At 31.6% G+C, this 23,868-nt stretch overlaps 4 protein-coding genes across 8 annotated transcripts in view; 3 read left to right on the top strand and 1 right to left on the bottom strand.

The window, feature by feature from the left end:
• The window catches only part of LOC127745662 (long-chain-alcohol oxidase FAO4A-like), a 7,438-nt gene extending 1,601 nt beyond the window's left edge, over positions 1-5,837 (top strand). Inside the window, exons 3-4 of one of the 2 annotated variants that reach the window (XM_052258833.1) lie at positions 3,747-4,212; positions 4,300-5,837. In XM_052258833.1, coding sequence (XP_052114793.1) covers positions 3,747-4,212; positions 4,300-5,630 — 1,797 coding nt within the window. In that variant the 3' untranslated portion in view covers positions 5,631-5,837. Of the gene's footprint in view, positions 1-3,746; positions 4,213-4,290 lie in introns of both variants that reach the window. The other variant, XM_052258815.1, reaches the window with a different exon arrangement.
• A 1,177-nt stretch (positions 5,838-7,014) lies between these two features.
• Positions 7,015-9,083, top strand: LOC107475489 (protein MODIFYING WALL LIGNIN-2). Of its 4 annotated transcripts, XM_052258166.1 has the most exons (4): positions 7,015-7,067; positions 7,152-7,374; positions 7,561-7,742; positions 8,179-9,083. In XM_052258166.1, exons 2-4 carry the CDS (start codon positions 7,243-7,245, stop codon positions 8,438-8,440), a joined length of 576 nt encoding a protein of 191 aa, XP_052114126.1. In that variant the 5' UTR covers positions 7,015-7,067; positions 7,152-7,242; the 3' UTR covers positions 8,441-9,083. The 4 variants fall into 4 exon arrangements, with proteins under 4 accessions (XP_052114126.1, XP_020992226.1, XP_015950620.1 ...); XM_021136567.2 differs by lacking the exon at positions 7,015-7,067 and having other exon boundaries at positions 7,080-7,474; XM_016095134.3 differs by lacking the exon at positions 7,015-7,067 and having other exon boundaries at positions 7,084-7,374; positions 8,215-9,083.
• A 909-nt stretch (positions 9,084-9,992) lies between these two features.
• Positions 9,993-15,303, top strand: LOC107475509 (uncharacterized). The gene is made up of 11 exons (XM_016095166.3): positions 9,993-10,392; positions 10,942-11,086; positions 11,435-11,494; positions 12,381-12,701; positions 12,830-12,898; positions 12,984-13,013; positions 13,213-13,245; positions 14,019-14,089; positions 14,440-14,521; positions 14,708-14,800; positions 14,902-15,303. The coding sequence occupies exons 4-11, from the start codon at positions 12,558-12,560 to the stop codon at positions 14,947-14,949; spliced, it is 570 nt and encodes a 189-aa protein (XP_015950652.1). The 5' UTR covers positions 9,993-10,392; positions 10,942-11,086; positions 11,435-11,494; positions 12,381-12,557; the 3' UTR covers positions 14,950-15,303.
• A 5,820-nt stretch (positions 15,304-21,123) lies between these two features.
• LOC107475501 (abscisic acid 8'-hydroxylase CYP707A2) lies at positions 21,124-23,620 on the bottom strand. Its single transcript, XM_016095155.3, has 7 exons — positions 23,382-23,620; positions 22,956-23,271; positions 22,225-22,614; positions 21,944-22,118; positions 21,740-21,846; positions 21,509-21,627; positions 21,124-21,427 (listed from the first exon to the last, which is right to left on the bottom strand). The coding sequence occupies exons 1-7, from the start codon at positions 23,576-23,578 to the stop codon at positions 21,331-21,333; spliced, it is 1,401 nt and encodes a 466-aa protein (XP_015950641.2). The 5' UTR covers positions 23,579-23,620; the 3' UTR covers positions 21,124-21,330.
• Between the last annotated feature and the right edge of the window lie 248 nt (positions 23,621-23,868).

The following is a 23,868-nucleotide window of genomic DNA, read 5'->3' as shown; positions in this document are numbered from 1 at the left end:
TTTTTTTTTTTTTCTTGGTTCCTCTCCTATATATGGTCACTCTTTGTGTTGGCATCTTGATAATCAATTCGTTCGGACATGCTATAAATTAAAGGCGTGTGCAATTAATTTTATATACATAAATAGAGAGGCATGCAAAATATATAGCTGAAAATAAATACACAGTAATAAATAGTCATGTATACATGTACGTACGCCATCTGTTCATGCAAACTTTGTTGTATGATAGGCGTGGCAATTTCATGTTTTCAGTTGTCATTGCAAACATTAATTACGAGGTCAATCTTATGATGTTTATTACTTAGTATTTAATTTTTGTTTAGTTTATTTTTTATAATAAATTTAAAATATTTAAAACTTATTCATTTTTATATTTTTAACTTAAATATAATTATTTAATATTTTCAATAATTAAATATTAACTTTTAAAATGCCATAACATGTTCATTGCTTCCTGATAAAGTATTTTCGGTCACAAATTGCAAGTTGTAAGAAATAACCAATCAAACGTGTTTGGGTGTGGGTCACGTACCCAACAAGAATTTACGAAAAGATTTGGTAATATTAAAAAAACAAAAAATAATTAATTTAAATTTAAATTTATTTATTCTAAGATATATTAAATAAAATTTAAAATAATAAAATTTAACAGTATATAACTAATATTATTTTGTTATCAAATATTTTTAACAATAAAAAAAATTTTTAAGGTTAGAAAAATGTTTTGATAATGTCTCTCTTTACCTGATTTTACGTATTATATTTAATATTTATTTTGTAAGAAAAGAATGGCATTGATTATCATCTCTCCTAATATATTTAACAAATATTCTTACTGATACGTGTTAATAAAACTGTCATTAAAAGAAAAGGGATAGACAAGAGAAGAGTTGTAGAGAAGCAATTTAAGTAGACTAATAATTGTCTCCATCTAAGAATTTTATTTACACTAATTAATATTAATTAATTATAAATTAATTTTCTGTACTTGTTAAGTATGATAGTGCCATTGTGTTATCTCAAAAATGGTAGCCTGTTAATTATATGTCTGATAGTTAGATAAGACAGACCTCATTATAAGTATCTCTCACTCCATCCCTACCAGCATGCATAAATGTTTCTGTTTTTCTGTTTCACTTCTCGGATGATCAATTTTAAAGAACGTTGTCAACAATAATTAAATTCCAGTATTTATAATAAATTAGTAAAATTATAAAATAAAATAAAATTTTAATATTTAAAATATTTATCAAATAAATTAAATTTTTATAGTGAATGTTTTTATTATTTATTAATATAACATCATATTTTAAATAATAAATCTCCTTTGGAAGAAAAGTATGTTGTATCCTTAATTCCTTATAAAGTAGAAGATTGAAATTAGAGCCTACATACAATTAATAAAGTCATTGACACAAAAATAAAATAAATTATCTACTAAAAACTCATAAATATTTTTATTCAAAATTTAACAAAAATAAATTTATGTAACATAAATATTTATTTGTCAAAATAAAAATATATATATATAAACACGTTTCTCAGATACAACACAGAAAATTAACGCACACACATATTATATAAAAATAAGAACCAGTCAAGAACAAGAACAATACCTTTTGATGGTTAAGAAGAAAAAATAAGAAGAAAGGTGCTGCAGGCACCGATAGAGATATTGAGGAAGATGGTGTGTGTGTTGAGGAACGAGAGGTGTTGAAAAAAAATGAATGAGTAAATAAAAATAATTAGGTGATTTATTGGATATTTTAGATATTTTATATTTTAAGTAAAATATCTTAATAAAATAAAATTTTAAATTAGATTTATTTGAGTATAATCTAATTTTAAGAGAAAATAATAAAATTGAATTAAATTTTATCTTCCATACTAAAATATATTATAAGACTAATAAATTGATTCAATATTTCATTATCAATTTCTTGGTAGAAAAAAAAGTCTATACCATAAAATCGATTTTAGTCAAAATAAAAAAGAAATATATAATATAATCGTAACCATAAAATACGATTCTAATCATTCGTACACTATGTACTAGAAAGTATGATGTAGCATTCTTGGCTGGACAGCCTCTGGAATTTCATTTAAATTAATTTTAATTTTTTTTTTATTTCTATAAGACAGTAATTCAATTGAAGTGTACATGGTCCCACCATGAAACACACATAACATAAGATATTAATATTGAGTGCAGTAGTAGCTAGGTTAATTCACCCAAGGCAACCACCCACACATTGATTTTCTATTCTATGGGCATCGCACGTCCCTTTCATATAAATTTTTCAAGTAGACTCTCCTTTTCATAAGCTGGTTTTGGCAAAACTGAATTTCTGGAACCATGCATCTTAAGTTTCTCTGCCTCTTCTTAATTGTATAGTACATTGCTTCCAAATAATAAATGTTGTGTCAGTACATGAAATACTATAGGGCATGAAACTATCAAAGTATCAAACCAATATTGGAAACCTCTTCCTTCCATCCCTAAGCTTCCATTTAATTTTCATGAAAGTTATATACATCTTCCATCAGTGCCAAAAGAAAATGTGATAAAACGCTTAACATGACAATAACGTATGAATGCTAGCTACATTAAGATCATTTTGATGCATTATGCACAAAATCATATCACTTTGAGTATAGTTTTCTATTAATAGTTTCTACTTTCTACTTTGCAGACAGCTTTTAATTAAACCTAAACTGTTTACAAGAAGATAAGATATACTTACACAATAATCTTAATCTATCAAAGAAAAAGTTTACATGGAGTGGAGGCTTAAGAGTTAAGAGTACGTAAGTTTGAAAGAGCATCATTACATTTTTTTTTATCTTCTATAATAAAAATATTATATTAGAGGATAAATATTTTTTATTAATGTTAACTAATATTTTATTTTATACTATTACAATTTAAAATTTAATATAAAAATATATTTATTAACTAAGTATTTATCAAAAATAATAAATTTTATTAATTAAGTAGCATCGTTCCTTCTATAATGCCCTGTGCAAGAAATGATGCAAGTGACCAAGAATATGTTATGGCTTGATCATATATACATATAGTTATAGTACTTACAAATATGTAGACCATTCTTACACACTTTAAAATATCTTCCTAACTACTAAATAATAAAATATTAAATTACTTTATAAAAGTTCAAAACATTGAAAGTATATACTTTTTATTAGCTAAGATGATATGCAATAACTCACTAGTGACTGGTGAAAGCAATATTCCCCCATTCTCCATATATTATTTATGTAATATATATACTACCTGTACACTAAAATTAGAGTTATTAAAATCAGTCACTAGTATAAAATATATGTTAAAATTTAAATATATATTAAAAGTAAATTAAATTACATATGTTTTTATACATAAATATATTGATGGTTAATTTTAGTGGCTAATTTTAATGTGTGAATAACTTTTTTTATTATTTATGGATTTTTTTTCCATGGTTTCTTTCTTTCTATTTTTTATTTAAAATAAAGGGGTAAATAGTAGACACCAAATAGAATTTCTAAAAGCACAGTGGGTTAATGAATGTCCAAGGTCCAAATTAAAGTCCAAAAGCCGTATACATATTTTCCTAAGGTAGAAGCCCATTAAAGAGATGACATATTAATATATTAGTATATTATGAAAGGTCCATGATCATGTCCAAAAAATGAAAAAGAAAGGTCCATGACTATGACTACTGCCACCTCTTTTATTTGTGCAGGTAGATGAATCAGGAGAAAATCAATCATGGAATGCAATTGGATATAGTGGACCTGATCCTGACTTCAAATCATCAAAAGAGAATGATACTAATGTGGATGGTGAAGAAGCTATGGGACCCCTTTACAAAGGCGTTGTCCATTTGAACTCCCAAAGAAGAGAAAGCATTGCAGAGTCTCTAAGAACATTTGGGTTCTGTGTCTCGTTATTGAGTCCTAGGAAGGAAAGTAGCATATCATCTCCATCTCTATCTATTGAATGTGATGCAGTTGTTATAGGTTCCGGTTCAGGAGGTGGCGTAGTAGCCGGAGTGTTAGCAAAAGCCGGTTACAAAGTTCTTGTTTTGGAGAAAGGAGGCTATTCTGCTAGGAACAATCTTTCCCTTCTTGAAGGCCCATCCATGGATGAAATGTACCTTTCTAATGGTCTGGTTGCAACTGATGACATGTCCGTGCTAATTCTAGCAGGTAAATACGTACTAATCAAGTAACTAACTTGCATGTCAAGTTACAATACTATCTAGTCACTTGATTCTCAACATGCAGGTTCCACAGTTGGTGGAGGCTCTGCAATAAACTGGTCAGCAAGCATCAAGACCCCAAAACATGTGTGCAAGGAATGGTGTGAAAAGCACGAGCTAGAGCTATTTGAGAGTGAACTATACAAAGAAGCCATGGAAGTTGTGTGTGAGAAAATGGGGGTGCAATGCGAGGTAGAGGAGGAAGGTCTGAACAATGCAGTGTTAAGAAAAGGGTGTGAAGAAATGGGATATCCGGTGAGTAACATTCCAAGGAATGCGAAAAAAGATCACTATTGCGGTTGGTGTTGCTTTGGATGCAAGGATGGAAGGAAGAAAGGCACATCAGAAACATGGCTTGTTGACTTAGTGAAATCAGGTAACGGAGCAATTCTACCAAGCTGTGAGGCCATCCAAGTGCTCCATAAGAAGAAGAGAGGAGGCGCAAGAAGAATAGCAAAAGGGGTAGCCTTTCAATTTGTTGATCACAAAGGAAGCAAAGAGATTTGTGTTGTGGAGTCTAAGGTCACAATAGTTGCATGTGGAGCACTCTGCACTCCTCCATTGCTCAAGAGAAGTGGCCTCAAGAACCCCAACATAGGCAGACACCTCCACCTTCATCCCGTCGCCATGGCATGGGGCTCTTTCCCAAATACGGACACTGACACGGACACAGAAACCTGCTTCTCCTCTAAGAAGAGCTACGAAGGAGGGATTATGACAGCCATGTCAACCGTGGTGGCTGATATCGACAAATCCGGATACGGCGCATTGATACAAACACCTGCCCTGCATCCTGGCATGTTCTCAATCCTAATGCCATGGACTTCAGGAGCAGACGTGAAAGAAAGGATGCGCAAGTTTTCAAGAACTGCTCACGTTTTCGCTCTCGCCAGGGATCAAGGATCAGGAACGGTGAAGTCAGCAAGCAACATAAGATATCAAATGAAAGACGTGGACAAAGAGAATCTAAGGAGAGGAATGGAGAAAGTGCTGAGAATATTGGCGGGTGCTGGAGCTGAAGAAATAGGCACACATCACAACAAGGGAAGGGTGTTGAATGTGAAGAAAGTTAGTTACAAGGAGTTGGAGAAGTTTGTGAGGGAAGAGAGTTCAAGAATAGTGGTTGATGATGAAATATCAACGCCGTATTGTTCGGCACATCAGATGGGGAGTTGTAGAATGGGGAATGATCCAAAGGGTTCAGTTGTGAATCAAATGGGTGAGACATGGGAAGTTGAAGGTCTTTATGTGGCTGACACAAGTGTGTTCCCTACTGCTTTGGGTGTCAATCCAATGGTCACTGTTCAAGCCATTGCTTATTGCACTGCTCAATCTCTTCTTCAACTCCTTAAAAGAAAAATGTAATGTTTATTCTTGAGAGTAATATTAGTTACAATCTGTTATGAAGCTATGCTGAGCTGGCACTTTTCTGTTATGAATTCTGTGGTTAGTGCTGTATAGCTCGGGTATAAATAACTATTTTCATTCAAAAATAAATTCAGTTTAAGGTTAATTTTTTTTATATGAAAAAAATATTGATATTTTTGTTAGAAATGGAATTATTTGATGTAACTACAGATGAGTGGATTTTATAGGTGAGAAATTAACACATAGAGACGTGTTGTAATACATAGAAAAATGTGTTGAGCACATGGCAACATCCCAATCAACACATAAGAAAGCGTGTTGAATATTTTTACAATACTTTAATACATTTCAAATATCAATATTCAAATAAAACACGAATTCCACTCCGTGTTAAAAATAATTTCTGTTAGTTTAAAACTTGTTCTTATTTAATTGAAAAGAGAAATGAAACGCTCTGAGATGTGACAAAAGTTTCTTACACGTCAACAATGATGTGTAGAAACAACTGAATCAGAACCAGTTTTGGGGAAAATTCCATTCCATGCAGCTAATAACAACTGAATCCGTCGTATCAGAGTCACAGATTAGTCTAATGTTTGAATTTCACAAGCTTGTCAAAACTATTACATCAGAAAAGAAAGAAACGTTGCTTGATTGACCAATTCATGTACCCATAAATTATCTTTATAATAATTAATTACATCTAATCTAAGAGTTAATTATTTAATAATTCATGTGACTTTTCTGCAATATAATAGATAGATAAAGTCAATACGAGTGACTGTTGAGTGTTGAATTACTCGTGTAGATTTATTTGGTGAAGTGCTTACTGGTGTAGATAGAAAAATAAATAAACTAAAAAGCATATCCTAATCATATTCCTCGAATTTCCATTCTCTAATTTTCCAATTTTCACCGTACTTGAACGTAGCGTAAATCTGGAGGCAACATGCGAGGAAAGAACCTCATAATTTAATTATACATAAACATATTATAAAAGTATTTAATGATAAAGATTATCTTGTATATATATAAATAAACGGTTCCGCTACGTTACCAACAGCATATCTGCCAACTTCTGCCAACTCTTATTTATAATTGTGTTTTATGGAAGTGTGTTCATGGATGTGTCTAATAAAAATGTCTTTTTTATAACTGTATTTAATAAAAGTGTCTTTATAGATATATTTTCTGGATGTGTCTCTTTATATATGTATTTAAAATATATTAATTATTAGACACATCTACGAACACACTTCCATAAAACACAAATATAAATAAGAGTTGGCAGAAGTTGGCAGATAATATGTTGGTACCCTATACTTTTCCATAAATAAATAAATGGTATTTTATTACCACCAGTTTTGGGGATGGAAGATTCCTTTGAAGGAGGGACATCTCAAAGCATTGCTGAAGTTGACCATCTACAAATTGGTATATGAAAGGCTCCATATTCTTTTTTCTATTTTAATTTATTCATATGATTCCACTCAACAAGTTACAATTTCTTGAAAGAAGGCCAATGGTAGCACAAGTCTTATTTGGAAGGAAAAAGTGTCAACCACCACAAAGGATTTGAACAACAACAACTTCATGGCAGTACCAAGTTATGTTTCTGTTCCTTGAGTACCTTATCTTACCTTTTGTTCCTTCCTTATTCCCTTTTCTCAAGTCTCTTCATACAAACAACTTCGTTCTTGCAATCAACAACTTGTTCAACCATGGAAATTCCTTCTCCAAGGTGCAAATTCTCATTGATAATCATCTTCTTCATCATTTCCCTCTCCCTTGGCTTCGTTTCCTTCATCTTTTGCATAGCTGCTGAGTTAGTAAGGAATAAGGTATTGCATATAGTGCTTGATAATAATTAATAATACTTGGCTTGCTCTGTTCATTTGTTTGATACATTGATCATAACTCAACGTAGGAGGATGATCTCAGGTGGAATGGAAAGCTGTGTTATCTACCAACAAGTCCATCATTTGGATTGGGAATTGCAGCTTTGGTTACTCTCTTCATTGCTCACATAATTGGGAATACTATGATGTTCAAGAGCTCATGTTCTTCTAAGATACCTGCTCTTGCAAAGATTCTTTGGTTCATATCATGGTAACTTCATTTTTGCACTAGTTGTTGTTACTTCACAATCACAAACTTTATTTACTATTGGCTACCTTGTACTTGATCATATCATTTTCATGTTAAAATTGAACTAATTAAAGTTGATTTCTAGACTCAAAAAGATGTGGAAAGTGGACACAGCACCAAACCAATTAACTCAAATCCAGTTGTCAAATAGCATTTTCTTTTGTCTGGTATTGGCTTTAGTTTTTTTTTTTTGTTGTGAAAGGCCAAATCATTTTAGGAAACTGTGTCCCTCGGTGCCCGCCACTATTATTGCCCACACCTAGGCAAAAACAATTATTATAAATATGCAAGCTATTATTTGGCATGTTAAATATCATGAAGATCATAATAATAAAAGTATAGTTTATGTATTTTTTATTATGCTTCATACATAAGTAAACACTTTTCCAATCTAAAGTGCAGAAATTACAAAATCAAAAGTGATGTTTGGCAGGCTCAGCTTTGGGATTGCAGTAATTTTGTTGATAGCAGCTACAAGCATGAGTAGAAGGCAGGTCTATGGAATGGGATGGTTGAATGGTGAATGCTACTTAGTCAAAGGAGGAACATATGCTGGCTCAGCCATATTGGTCCTACTCACAATTGGTTCTATAAATGCTTCAGCATTCTCAACAAGTCAATTTCATCTTACAAACAAAATACACAAACAAATGGGGTAACATATGTTATATATACTGATGTGGAATACTCAAACACAAATTAAAGAAGCACAAAACCATACACCATATTTTTCTTGGTTTAAATCAAACAAGAGGCAAAATTCCAAGGTCAACATTGTCATCCCAAGGAAGAGGCTTCTTTTCTTTTTCAATGATTACAATTCTTTTATTATAAAATATTTACTCTGTCTTGTATAGCAATTTAGATGAGATGGATTTACACTTCATCTAAAGATTGAGAAATGTATATTTATACAGAACAGAGTAAATATACACAATTTTTTTTTCTTATTTTGAATGAAGGAAACAGGTGACATAGCCCCACTAGAACTAGCTTATCCAAAATGCAATGTCTCCAGAGGAATAATATTTTGTTTTGTTTTGTCAACTTACACAAGAAAGAGACATTTCATTTGTACACATTCTATTCTATCATTCAAACATGGCGCCTACCTCACATAAGAACTCCTCTTCTTATTGGATACCACCAACTATCTATAGATTAATTGTTTTTGTTTTTCTGTGTAATTCATTTCATTTTATTTTTACAAACACCCAATAGTTTATTGGCGGGGCCAAAATTAAAGTTTGTACATCTTTCTATCGTGTTTAATTAGACTTTATTCCAAGTATCTAAATGACATTATTCTTCCCAAACTTTTTCATTTCCTAGTTGCACCCATCACTTTATGCAATTGCACGGGTTATTATCAGAAAAAAGTAACAGTTCCAAGATTTGTCAAGCAAGGCAAGGAATCATAATTTCACCCACGAAGAATAGGCATCATTCAAAACTCAAAAGACTAGCTCACAATCATAAAAATAATAATTTGAAAACTCTCTTTTACGAAAAGCTTAACTAATGGACCGTGGTCAACATTCCGAGCACAAGATTCAATTCACAATAATGCTAACATGTTACATTTCATTTGATCACCTCTTTTGTAAATTTTCTTTTGCAAAATGGACAAGATGTTGGTAATATTTTGAAAAATTACTTACAAATCATCATGGTTTGAGTAAAAACTATATGTGTCATATAAGTTTTGTCTGAATCCATAATTTTGAAGTTCTGAACTTTGAACCGAATATAAGCTGCTCAGTGTCAGTGGTTACTCGATTATGGAACAGTTTAAAAAAATTAAGCTTCTTTATTAAAAAGAAGTTAGTGATTTCTTTTTAAATAATATTTTAGAAAGGAAAAAAAAAACAAAAATAGATAGATATATAGATAATAGATATAATATCCAATCGAAAAAGAAAAAGAAAGATAGAAATTCTAGCTAATACAACCATAAGGTGCCGTGACAATTGAGTGCTTAATTTAATTGTCACCGTAACTTTTAAGGGTGTTTAAGCCCGATTTGGACCGAACTAAATCGATCAATTAAATCGAAAAAATCGAAGATTAAATTAATCAAAAATTAAAAACCCAAAAAAAGATATTTTATTGTTTTTATTACGACTCGATTCGATTTTCGATTTTAATAACGAGAATTCTAATTGAACCGAACCGAATTGATAAGGTAAAAAATCCTAAAAAAACCAAGCCTCATACCGCAGACCGCACCCCCAAATGAGCGTGACCTAACTTCTTCTAACCCAGTAACCCCCATGCTCCACCCCCAAACGGAACCTAGCCCCTCTCTTCTCAGTTCTCACAGTCTCGCTCTCTACACCCTCAGCGCCGGCGATACCGTTCCTCCCACCACCTCGCAGCGCCGCCGAATCTTTCCTCCCACTGCTCCCAGGACCTCCTCGCGGACAGAGAGCACCACGAAACCCCAGCCACAGCCAGCGCCCAGTAGCACAGCACCACCCACTCACCCAGGACCACCCAGCGGACAGAGCACCACGCCACCACCCAGCAGCGTTTCTGGCCACCCACAACACAACACCTCCCACCCAGTCACCGATTCAAGTCAGAGATGGAGCCCGAGCCGCTGAGTCAGGTATGTAATTTGACTGAAATTGCTGTTCTGTTCTGTTTGTTGTTCATTTTCAATTGCTGTTCTGTTGAATTACTGAAAATGCTTTGGTTTGTACTTTGTATTGTTAGTATTGTTGAATATCTGTTATCTAATAAAGTGATAATATCTGAAAACTTTATATGAAACTGCTTCTGGCTTATTATTATTATTATTATTATTAGTTTTTCTGGAAAAATAATATAAAATAAAAAATTACTTTTGAAGTGATTTATGATTTATCAAGTCTTGAAGGTTCTGGATCCTGATAGGAAGAGATTGAAATCAGTATGGTAAGATAAATTTGAATAATGAGAAAATGGAAGCAGATTTGAAGTATTAGATTACCTCCGTCATTGTATCTGCTATCTTTTAATAGGTTTAGTATTGACATAATGATGGTAACATATAAATGGAGAAGTCTTGGAACTTGGGTGGTTAAGGTTATATTTCAATTGTGTCATCTGATGATCACTAACGTTTGATTTCATGATTTGTAGAATATGTAACAGATTTTGATTTACCATGGTCTAGGTATAAAGGTGGACCAGCATTACCGAGGAAGTTGATCTCGCAGGGTGCTGCACAGAAGCAATATAGTGTTGAGGTTCACCCACTCATTTTGAAGTTGACTGATGCCAGAGATAACAGTGTGTCAACTGTAAAATTAAGCAAAAAGGTACCAATACATTTCATATGGGGTTGTCTTGTTGGTTTTGCGGTTATGTTGCATATGTAATACACATTGGCATTACTATGTCAATGATATTCATCTTTTATCCAAAAAGAAAAAATACTGTTGAGTATTTTTATGTGAGGAAGACATTGGAACACTGACATTACTTGATAGCCTATTGCAAGTAAAGAACATGATTTGCTATTATATGTAAAGTTCTTCTATTCTTTCTTATTAGCATATTTTCCAAGGCCAATCTACTTTGGTTCTAACTTGGTATAATGTGATAATTGAAATGTTAGACCAACGTAGTTCTGATTATTGCTTTTCTGTTTCTCTAATATATTTTAGGCGAACATAAGGGAACTATATGAATTGGTGTGCAAAATCAAAGGAGTAGAACAAAAAAAGGTGCTTATTTATTTATTTTTATATTTTTTCTTATGTAGTTATGTTTTGCTTTCTTTTTCCCTCATCTGTAATCAATAATGCTTTCCTGGTTAAAAATTATATCAGGCTTGTATTTGGGATTACTTCAATCTAAACAAACATTCAGTGTTAGCTGTGTCAGACCAGACAAATATGGTAGTATTTTTTTGAATTGATTGAAAAAGCCGAACAAACCAAACCGATTTTAATTGATTTGGTTTTGTTTGAATAATTTTGCTATAAAAATCGAACCAAACTGAACCGTAATTTAATTAGACGATCAGATTCTCTCAAAACCGAACCAAACTGCACTGCGAACACCCTAATAACATTCAATCACCTTCTCCCCCTCTTGGCATTTGGCAACTTATAATAAAGCAAAATTTTAAGGTCAAAGAGGACAAAAAACCCTCTTTCTTCGAAACTAAACATTGATAGATATGGCCCATAAGATTACGAGGTGCAACAATTTATGTGATTTCAGCGAAATAGAAACCAAGCAAATGCAAATGCAGATTATATTTAGAAATAACCTTTTAATGATGCATAAAGTTATCTATTAGTTTGATGCATAACAGAGGGCACTCGCAGATATTTGTCGACATCAAATAATAGATAAGTTATGATGAATGATATTAATTATTAATTTATCTTATTGATCAGTTTATCAAGGCTTTGACCTTTGAGATATCTCTGTAAAAAAAAAAAGGCTATGAGATATCAATAAACTCTTGTACATATTTGTTTAATAATTGTATTCCTTTATATTAAGCTCTTGTATTTGATTTTACAATTATATTACATATACATCAAAATTAGTCATAATCAGTCAAACAAAGAATAAAATAGCGATTTTTTTTTTGGACAGGAGTTATTTTTGGTTATACAGTATTTTTTAAATTGAGGGATGGCATGGACTTGAAGTTCCTTTTCAAAGGAGCCCAATTAAGCCCAAAAGCCCAAACCATCAAAATTTGAAAAAAGCTTGTCGTCCAAAAAAGAGCGGGGGAAAATTCACAGCTTTACGGGAGCAGAGGAGAAGGCGATGGAGAAGTCGAAAATGGTTGAAGCAGGTGGCAACAACAACGATTGTTCTTCAATGGAAACGGGATTCGGAAGCAACTTCTCCGATTTGACCAAGTCCTTCAGTTTGGCCCTTCGTTCTCTCCTCACTTCTTGCTCCAACCAGGTACCCTACTCTCTCTCTCTCTCTCTCTCTCTCTCTCTCTCTCTCTCTCTCTCTCTCTCCTCTCTCTTAATTTCCTCTTTTCCATCCCCAATCACAATATCTTATTCTTTCTTTCTTTCCATCTGTAGGAGTTCAATGAAGCTTTCTCAACTTTTACTGACACCGAAACACAATTTCTTCATCGTCTGTTTCTTCAGGTATCACATCCTCATATTAATTCTTTCTTTGCTGTTACAACTTACAATTATGCCTCTCACTCTTTCGCAATTCTGAACCTTTCAGCTCATCACTTCGTTGCATGAAAACATAGAGGTATGCTTATAATTTCCTGCTCTACTTATTATGCCAGCTATGCCATTATGGACTAGACAGTTAATTGGTTAGAACGCAGTAACTGCTTCTTTCACATAAATGTAGTTCTATACACATTGCAGGAATTTTAAGCATATAACAAGTTCCTATTATCATGATAAAAATTCCAATTCTAAATGCTGTCATTCAATTTTTACAGGAAGAGTTTAAGTCAATCTGCCTTCGAACAAAGGTACAGCTGACTATTTTTCCTTTTGTTTTATTTTATGATTTCAGGAAAAAAAAATTATAACAACTATTTCGGTTTTTTAATATTTGTTTAGTGTCATAGAGTTTGGATATAAATAGGGTTGTTGTTTATGGCTTTACCTAATGCCAAGGATCCCAACAGAGACAATGTGTGTTAGCAACCTATATTAAAGTACCAAAGTTCCAACTAGCCATAACGGTTGCCTCCAACAATTTACATTTATAAGACTATCTAAATTGTCTTATAAATGTATGAGCTTTTGCTTTGAAGATGTTCTCTTGATAAACATTTGCAACACATACATGGTCATTGTTTCACTCAGTTCCTTATGTCAAGTGAAAGTTTTAAACTCTCTTATGTAACCTAATCGAGAGCCTAGGCGGGAGTCAGCTGGAAAAAGTTGTTAGCATGCCAATTTGGAATTTTAGATTAAAATAAAGAACTATTTTAATAGTTTAGGACAGAGCAATATGCCATTATCTGATCCATGTAATTCACTCCACCAAGAGGGATAACCAGACATGGTTTAATTGTTGCAGAAAGGTTCTTAGTTTGTTTTGACTTGAAATAGTATTGTAGTTTCTGTATTTTTTTAAACTTCATTATGGCATGGCCTACTTTGGACGTGAAATACATTGGGCTATTGCTACCCTTACAATCTGGCTCATTGTATAAGGCTTAAATGTGCACGCAGCCGCACATGCAATTCTTTCATTTGCTAGTTATTCTGTCATTCAATTTCATCTTTCATGTAGGTAGGAGCCACCCTCGATGCAGTTGAGGAAGTCATAGAAGAAAGAGATCTCGATCCCTTATTTTCAGAGAGGTATTGTCTGTTTTTGCCTATAACTGAAGTAGCTTATATAGGATGCATATATTTTTGATATATATTTAAAAGTTAAAATCATGTTATGCTTCAATTTAACAATTAGTGAAGCTTAAGTTGAATTAAGAAGTCTTCAATGTCATTAAGTTCTCTACGTGCTAGTCTTATCGACATTTTTGCTTATTCTAGTAGAGGGTTTGCCTTAAAATTTGGGGATTATGATGTTTTTTTCCCCATAAGATATTTAGTCAATTTGCATTCATATCTTATCATTCGTTCGCCATTGCAATTACAATTTTTCTATTATTATTTTTCACTTAAACTCAATAGAAGCATTGATACAAATGCAGGAGTAACATAATGGATGTTGCTGAGGATCTGTCTGCAGCAAAGAAGAATGAAATTCAACATCTAAAGGAGATGGTGCAGTTGGTAAGTGTACTGTCAGTGTCACTTTATGTGGAATGGTGAATTGACGAGGGACAAATTATCATTTTCAAATTCTAAAACATGATTCTGTGTTTTGTTTTTGGTCAGGAATAAGGTTGGAGGTTTACACCTTTTTCTCCCTTTGGCCTTGTATCCACTTTCTCTAATCACCATTTGCTATTTTATTAGGGAGAGGAAAAGAATCAAATGCTTCGATCACGATTACAACTCCTTAGGGAAGGCAGACAAGTCTCGTCTGGTGCTTTCCAAGCTGTTGAGAAGGTTGAAATTTTCTTACTGTTTTAGATCTTACTATTTTGATTTTATGGGGGAGATTTTGTGGTTGACATGTTGCCTTCTTATTTTTTTTTTTTTTTTTTTTGTTCAGAAGCATGAATTTGAGCTATGGTGCTAACATCAGTGACAAGTGATGGGATCCATGACATGATGTATAAACTATGTTTCATCCTCTTTTAGATCATTCCTACAAGGTTGTGTAGTTTTTTTGAAGATTCAAATATTCAATGTTAGCAGAGTACCTTTCTATAGAATCATTACAAGTACTTAGTCACTTCACAGTGCTTGGAAGTTTAGTAAACAATCAACCAGTTTTTCTTATCTTTTTTATATTCTGCTGTGACGTTATTCTCTGCGTGTATGGTGCGATCTTTGTTTATGAAATGTAGGATTTGCTTCCCTGCAATCTTGCACTCACGTGGCATACTCAATTGGTCTTCTTTAAATGGACCTTATGCATTAAGTGGCAGGGTGTATGATGATGACGATGATGGATTCCTAATTTGTACTTTGTACTTTGAAATGCAAGGACATGATTCTGACCCAAAAAAGTGAAACAAAAAATGAATGGACATGATGAACGTCATTGCTTTGCATATTTATGGATGAGTATGCGTTAACATCTTTAAATTGTGTTGGTACATGAATGCTTTGATACTTATCTGTATTCACATTAATATATTAGTAAAATTTTCAATGGTTAAAATCACTATAACACTAATCTTTTTGAAACATTTGCAATGTTTTCAATATACTATCAATACACAATACGAGTTTGGAAATATTTTTTTCTTTCAAAGATACATGAAGATGTATAATGATGTGAGCAATATTAAAGACACTTAAACATATGATTTTAATAAAACTATTTTCATAAATATTTGAAAATTTTAGATTAACAAACTAATTAGTTTTTAACTAAATTTATTAGTTAAATAATCAATTAATTTGTCCGCAGTTAGTCAAATTTATGGTTATTGACACACGATGAATTCTTACTAAAATTATTAATCTTAGAGTCAAGTATTCTTTTGTTACCTAATATTTAAACTAAGTTTTAGTTTTGTCCTTGAGTTTTTTTTTTTTTATTAAAGATAGGAAGACTCGAATCCAACAACTTTTTAGTTGAGTATGGAAAGACTAAGTCATTGGAGTTATAACTTCATTGGCAATTTTGTCCTTGAGCTTGAAATGTCTTATTGTTACAAATATATTATTTTATCCTATTTTAATTTCTTGACAAAAATAAAAAATTTTAAAATTACCATTTTTCATTCTTTATCATTTTTTTTTCTAGGAAGTGAAATTTAGCATTAAACGTGACAGAAGAATAATTCTAAAAAAAATTAAAATGATAAAAAATTATTAAGAATTAAAATATTTTATCTGAAATTTATTGGAACTAATTTGAGTGTATCCTAGAGGAAATATATATAACACAAATCACTGTTACGGCTGCACTAGGATTATTGCATCATTGCATGCATCTGCGTGAAGTGAAAGATAAACTAATTAAAAAGCTTGGTCATCCATGACTCATTTTTATTTCAGTATCCAACAAATTAAACATGAAAACTTAGGACCATATACTATTGTTGCAACGTTTTTCAGACGCTGCACCTTTTCTTCCTTAATTTCAAATAAAGACAATTACCCTTTAATTTGAACAACAACCAATTCCCAACTAATTCTTCCAACCTCTCATGCATGGATCTTATGCATTACATATGCATGCATGCATGCATGCATGATACATTGCATGCATCATGATAAACCAATCAGTCATCACATCATCATCATGTACATGGTTTTAAACCACAAGTATAGTTATATACCATACATACACACATTTAGACTCAGATAAATTGATGGACAAGATACAAACTCTGGAAGGTATATATTAATTTATGGAAAAGTGTAGGGGCAGCAATTTTATTACATTTTGGCTAGCATGTAACCAGCAGAGAAAAGTAAGTTATTGGATGAAATCTCACACTATCAAATTATCATTGATAGCTAATTGATGGCTACCAATCACAAATGTTACTGGCCCTAGCATTACTCAGAATTTATAATATGGATAATCCATGTCAACCTTATGAATAATAAATTAAATAAAAGCTTTTCCTAAAAAGAAAGGAAGTGTTATTAATTATATATCCTGTTATTTACAATTTATGCCATTTTTTCTTAAAAATTAAAAGCAGACCAGGTATATATTTGACGTTATTAGAAGTAATGTTATTTGAATAATTGAGATTTCATAAAAATTTAACGTTTTTAGCTCTGATTACTACTAGCTTGTTAAGAGAGAGAAAAAGAAAAGAATATGTATCATTTCAATCGACAAATATGTTTTGATTTGTATTTAATAATATTATATAAAAGTATAGAAGTTGATAAATTTAAACATTGATAAAAAATTTATCGTACCACAGCTCTAAGTTTAACATTTGTCCAAGCTTCAAACCCCACATACATAGGACCTAATAAGTTAAGTGGATAATGGTCAAAAATAGTTATTCAATGTCTAAACTCTCCAGCTGCCACATGCCTAATTCTGAACAACACTCATATATTTATAAAGAGAAGTTTTTCAACCTAATTAATATATTTAATAATATAGAGATATAGATATTTCTTTTTTCTCGTTTCATCATCTGCCTAGATCTTTGACATTCAAATAATTGAATATTATTCAACTCCATATATCCATCTTAAACCATTTTATTTTTAACAAGAAACACTATGATATATAATTGACTTCTTAATAGAGTTCATTCCATGATTTAAAATCTAGAACCTTGACCTAATGCAATTTTATTAGGATAAAAATGATGAAACAAAAGTCACTCTTTATCAATATTTTTGACAAATATATTTACCGAACAAAATATTGTGGATAAGCTAAGCTAAGAATAGAATCATTGTATGTATATAGCTGTCACGGATTTGAAATTTATGTACCTCCAAACCATATATATCTTTCAACATCTTAAAATTAATACACAACAGCACAAATAAACATAGGTGAGACACTTGTGCTCTTGTTATGAGAGATGAATAACTGAGTCAGCAATTTTGGCAAAGCTAACACTTAAAATTTATGAACAAGTCTAAACTATGAACCTGTTTTTTTCAGCTCTTGTAAAAAGGTGTTGAATTCTTAGGAAAGTGACGTGTGATTGAAATCCAACCACTTCATGAAGCTGCAAAATGTGGCCATGTGTAACTGCATTGTGGAAATAACAATAGACAAACTTCGTTTTCTCTTGATCTTCTGCTAGATTATGATTTACTCCATCTTAACATTTCAAGTATAAACGTCAAAATTTCACGTCAGATACAAATATATTAATAAAAGATATTGAATCTTGTTATATTTACATCGTTTATAAATATTATTTTTATATTAGTATTTTCTTAACTTCTTCTTTGTTTTCTTAATTAAAATATAATTTAAATATATAATTAATTAATTAATAACTATATTTTTATAGATGTGTCAAAGTGTTTGATGTATAACTGAATTAATAAAATTATGCGTCAAAATATTTTTAAACCAATTATTCAACAACGTTATAATGTGCTTTTTTTTCCGAACATATTCTTCTATTTCTTTTCTCTTATATAGTTATATATAGTAAAAATTATCAATGTAACTGAATAAGGTTATTGAAAGATATATAACGTTAAAAATTTCCAATTTTTTATTTTAATGTTTTAAAAACTAAAATATATGTGTCGTAATTTATCATTTAATTCATTGATTTAAGTCTTGTTCGACTTTTTCTTATCTTTATCTTCTAACCAACCTCATCAAACTAGGTATACCAAGTTTGTTGCAAATTAAATATTGATATCTCAGCAGTTACCTTTTTGAAAATTGAAAGTGACTTAGAATTCAGCATGTTTGTTTATGAGTTATCATTAGAGTATAATGACAAAATTGAAGATTCAATCTGTACGAGTGTTAATGATAGTAGAAAGTATTGGAAAAGATGCCAAAAAGTTGATATGAAAGTTAATTGTCTTGATCGATTGAAAATTATATATAACTGAAATATTATCTAGTTTTCAATTTCGTTTTCTTTACTTCTTTTTTTTATTAATTTTCTTTTCATCGATATCTGATTCATGAAATGTTTAAGTATATGTATCGTTGAGTGAAAATTGTAAATAAATTAAACAACTAAAATACTTTTATGATTTATTTTTAAGGTTGATTTAAGGTTGATTCCACATACTTTTCCTTATATATATATATATAAGCTCATCAAAACTCGGATTGTACCTATTTTTCAAATGGTATTTGTATATTTAATTAATAAATTCAAATAATTGAGTTGAATCTGATATTTTTATTGTTACTGTTACGGTCCAATCAAATAAAGATTCCATCTAAATACTATTTCTGATTCAAGAATGTCTGAGAACACTTTGACCTTAAAAAGAGATACTTAGATTATTTGAATCTTAATCTTTAAATTTTTTGGACTCATATCAATTTGAATATCAGAGTCTCTAACAGATATTTTTACCAATTAATTCGAAATAAAGAACTTGACTAGGTAATTCCTAACAGAACAATTATTATTATTATTATTATTATTATTATTATTATTATTATTATTATTATTATTATTCACTTTTGATGACGAAGCATTTATGCCAGATGTCTATATCTGCAATGCTTTCTTCATTAAATTTGCAGCAAAATTGGTATTGAATAATTTTCTTTTGGCCCTTTCATCATTTTCATTGATGCATGCTTCTTTGCGGTGCCGTGGTTTGATTATACAGAAATTAGTGATTCAAATTCACGACTTTCAAATAGATGATGAGTTGTGCATCCTCAATAACTGCAATGCTAGAGTGAAAATTTTAGACTTTGGAGACGTTTAGTGAACGATAGAATTAATATATAAAAAAAATTTTGAGATTCAAGTTAGGAACTGATACTGTAAAGAAAAAGTATAGGAAACAATACTTTTTTTGAACAATGTAATTTATTTTTTTTTAGATATAAAAGTTACTAATATATTAATGAAATTAGTAAAGTGATTAAAATGAGTAATTATTGTTATGAAAATTATTTTTTAACTTTTATAACATTAATAAATTCTAATAATTAATGTTCTTAGTCCATATAAAAAATCAAAAGTGAATACTTATTTGAAAACTGATACAATATATATAGGAATGATGTGTAGGCCTGTATTAAACGACATGTGTTAAAATCTTATGAAAATCATAAAGTTGATTGATTTGCAATAACATGACCAAATGCAATAGTCACTTTTTTGAATCGTTGAATGCATGTTTCGAAGATGGGAAACACGTATACATACATGATCACCAATACTACTATCTATTAATTTCAGCAGTTCCTTCAGCCCCCAAATTAGAACAAAAATTAACTTGTTTAATATATAATAATCAAAATTATTTCTAATTTCTCATTTGAAAAGATCATTAAATCCTTTCTTCTACTTGATTTTCAAATTATGTATTATATACAAGAAATTGATGAATACATACTTATTTTTTTGAAATCAGTTTAAATTTTCTATATTATTAATAAGTTAAACTAAATATAAGAAAGGCATTTCTAATAGTTAATTATATTTAAGAGCCTTGAAGTAAACAGCTGGGCAGATCTTCAATTTTATTTTATTTTATTCCCTTCCAAAATGTTTTTCTTTCAAATTCCTTTTCCTCTATATTCCTTTCCATTAATCAATAATCTTTAACCATTTATGATTTATGAACATATAAAGATATTGACATTTGCTTTATTATTATTTAAAATTAAAGGATATTCAAGAGTAGTCCCAAAAGACTTGGTATAACTTTATACATACTATCACCAAATTCTTTACTACTAAATTTATACTAATTACTTTCTCCGAAGTTGATTGTTTAATATAGCAATTACATTCTCATATTATAGAAGTAGGTTATTAATTAATAAGATTATGCAATTATTATCTAAAGAATGAAGATTGCTATCCTTGGAATTGCTTGTTATTATCAAAGTCATTTTTTCTTAATCTTCTGAGTTTGCAATGTGTTTTGTTAATACATCATTGCTAATGCTAGCCTGTATAATTAACATTTATTGAAGAGATAGAAATGTAAAATTAAATATATGGAGATAAAAAAAAATACTTCATCAAATTTTCATTTCCCTGCCTTGCGGCATCTCATGCTTCATACAAAACTAACAACTTCAATACATCAATTCAGTATTTTCCTCCAAACACTTAAAAAAAAAAAAAAAAAAAAACAATATAAGTAAAATCTCTTAATCATTGGTTGATATCCCGTTTATTTTGTTGTTTATGTGGAACTTGACATATGATTTCTTCATTATTTTGTGTGATCAAAACCAGATCTGGTATTGGTATTATTTTGAACCTTGGAACCATTGTTGCCACATTTATTAGCTTGCTCCCATGCCATATGGTTGACTTAGACTTGGCTTACACCTTATGCTTATGTTGACTTTGTCATTATTGATATTTTGGGTATAAGTTTAGGGGCAACCCATTTAAGGGAAGGGCAAAAGGGCCATATTGGATCCCATTTTTGTCACCTACCACAGTCCACCTACACAAAATTGAAATAGAACCCATTAGTATCATTCTAAACTTTATGTTTGGAAACTTTTAATAAGGTTTGAATATGAACCTGTATTTTGTGGTGAGATGATGTAGAAGCACCAGCATCTCCAACTTAGCTAATTCATTGCCAGGGCATGCATGAACCCCATTGCCAAATGGCATGAAGCTATTGGGTTTGGGAGCCACCTGGAAAAAAAATAAATGTGTCAAAATTCTGGATTTGGAATCACATGAAAAGAATAGCAAGAAAAAGAGGCCAAAAGGGCATGCATTGCATAAGTTCTTTGTTCTTGTTCACCTCAAATCTTGAAGGATCAAACTTTTCTGGCTCTTTGAAGTTGTCAGGGCTATGGTGTATGTTTCTGAAAAGTGGCAATACTTTCCACCCTTTTGGTATAAGATACCCTGAAACATAAAGCAGTCAAAAATATGTGAGCACATTCATACATAAGGAATTTCTTTTTTTCTTAATAATGGGAGCATATCAGATATGGTTATTGACCTTGATACTCAACATCTTCAACTGCTTCTCTGAAAGTAAAGGACAATATTGAAGCAACCCTTAGAGTCTCTTGAATCACCCTTGAAGTCATTGGCATCTTCTTTGTATCTTCCCAATTCAATCCTATCTCTTCACCATTTTTCTCCTTCCTCTTCACTATAGATTCTTGCTCTTCCTGCATTTAATCATTATCATTACCTTTTAAGTTTTATGTTTAAACAGTTAAGAATCGTTAAATAATTTAACAGAAAAGGAAGGTAGGACCCATGTTAGATACTTACAGTTACTGCTTGCAGTACAGTTGGATTTTCACCGAGGTATTTAACAATCCACGTCAGCACAGAGGCAGTGGTGTCACGAGCAGCGAAAATGACACCAATGATGTTATCTGTTATTTGTTCATCGCTGAGTCCTGCTTTCTCGGCCATGAACGAACCCAGCAAATCATTGTAACTCTCTTCTTTCTTTTCTCTCCTTGTTGCCATGATTCTCGCAACTATCTCAGCGATTTCCTTTCTTGCCTTCATGGCCTTGTGGAACAGTGTTCCAGGAATATTTATCGGCATTGAGTTGTATCCTTTCTCCAAAGTGTAGTAGCACTTTTTCAAATCTTCTCTGTACTTAACCTCGTCTTTTCCGAAAATTGAAAGCAGTGCAACGTTGAATGTGTACTGCAAACATCGAAGAGCCAGAAAACAAGAAAATGATGAGAATTTGATTGAAAAAAAAAAGATTATTCATTTGGCTTAGTTGGTTTATGAAACAGAGAAGAAAAAACAGAGTACTCTGTTTTGCATTAAATCATTACTCTTTATTCTTGATTTACACTCTTTTTTTGCACTCTTTTTTTATTTACCTCCCATTTGTAAGAGCCAATATTTTCGGCCTTTTTAATTGTACTTACTTGTCCATTTTGAGTTTTAAGTATTTTTATTAATAAGGATAAAGAGATAGAAACAGAGTGCTCTGTTTTGGAGGGATGTTCTTTAAGTATAGTTACTTAGTTGCTTACGGTTTTGAATTCGAGGAAAGTGGTGATGGGTTTTCCTTGGCAGGATTGAAGGGCATGGACGGCAATGGACTCGATGTCCTTGACGATGTTCTTGATGGCTTCGGGCATGACGGTGCGGAGGACGAGCCTCCTGAGGTTGGCATGGTACTCTCCTTGGTGGAAGAATATGGCCTGCTTTCCCAACATCCTCTCTTTGCTGGCTGGGAATGTTGGCTTGAACAATTGTGCTTTGTTCAGCACAAATTTTGCAGCTTCTGAGCTTGATATCATAACACATGGACATCCCAAAATGTGGGACTTGAATATAGAACCATACCTATGGACAAAGCAAAAGCAGAGCAATTGGTTAGTTAATATATGTAATTCTGTTATTTTTTTTCTATCAGTTTAAACTTTCAGGAGAAGCAGACTATTCTGTCTAGGTACCTCTTGATTTTGGTGGAAAAGAAGACATTTGGGTCTTGAGAGTACATTTGGAAGGTTTCTCCTATGTAAGGCCAACCCATGGAGCCAGGAGGGAGTGGCAATGCTCTGCCTCTCTTGGGAGAAGAGAAGAATTTGAAGAGAAGAATGAAGAAGAAGAAAGAGGAGGCAAGGAAGTAAAGCATGGTGGTGAGTTCCATGGCGATTGAGAGAAGAATGAGGAGGGGTGTGTTAGAAAAGAAAGGGAACATGGTTGAGGTATTTATAGGGTGGAAAGGAATGAGTTAAAATAATAAGAGGGAGGAAGAGAGTGAGAAAGAGGGGAGAGTTTTCAATTACAGCTCAATTTCCACACACGGAATCCGTTCCAGCTCATTATATGTTTTTGGATTAATTAAACACAAATAGTTATTTGTATTTTCCTCAAGAGGGAAAGACTAAAGAAAGAGGGAACAGAGTGAGCACGTGTCTAGAGAGTGTATCTACGGAT

This window comes from Arachis duranensis, chromosome 1 (assembly GCF_000817695.3).
Source record: "Arachis duranensis cultivar V14167 chromosome 1, aradu.V14167.gnm2.J7QH, whole genome shotgun sequence".
Taxonomy (NCBI): Eukaryota; Viridiplantae; Streptophyta; class Magnoliopsida; order Fabales; family Fabaceae; genus Arachis; species Arachis duranensis.
This window is presented reverse-complemented; position numbering and strand designations above follow the sequence as displayed.

Coding starts and splice junctions, on each gene's coding strand:
- LOC107475489 (XM_052258166.1), top strand. CDS start 7,243: ATGTTTCTGTTCCTTGAGTACCTTATCTTACCTTTTGTTCCTTCCTTA. Junction 7,375..7,560: donor ATGGAAATTCCTTCTCCAAG/GTGCAAATTCTC, acceptor AACTCAACGTAG/GAGGATGATCTCAGGTGGAA. Junction 7,743..8,178: donor ATTCTTTGGTTCATATCATG/GTAACTTCATTT, acceptor TCCAATCTAAAG/TGCAGAAATTACAAAATCAA.
- LOC107475501 (XM_016095155.3), bottom strand. CDS start 23,578: ATGGAACTCACCACCATGCTTTACTTCCTTGCCTCCTCTTTCTTCTTC. Junction 21,847..21,943: donor TGAAGATGTTGAGTATCAAG/GTCAATAACCAT, acceptor TTTATGTTTCAG/GGTATCTTATACCAAAAGGG. Junction 21,628..21,739: donor TTGATCCTTCAAGATTTGAG/GTGAACAAGAAC, acceptor TTTTTTTTCCAG/GTGGCTCCCAAACCCAATAG.
- LOC107475509 (XM_016095166.3), top strand. CDS start 12,558: ATGGAGAAGTCGAAAATGGTTGAAGCAGGTGGCAACAACAACGATTGT. Junction 13,246..14,018: donor CAATCTGCCTTCGAACAAAG/GTACAGCTGACT, acceptor TCTTTCATGTAG/GTAGGAGCCACCCTCGATGC. Junction 14,090..14,439: donor GATCCCTTATTTTCAGAGAG/GTATTGTCTGTT, acceptor ATACAAATGCAG/GAGTAACATAATGGATGTTG.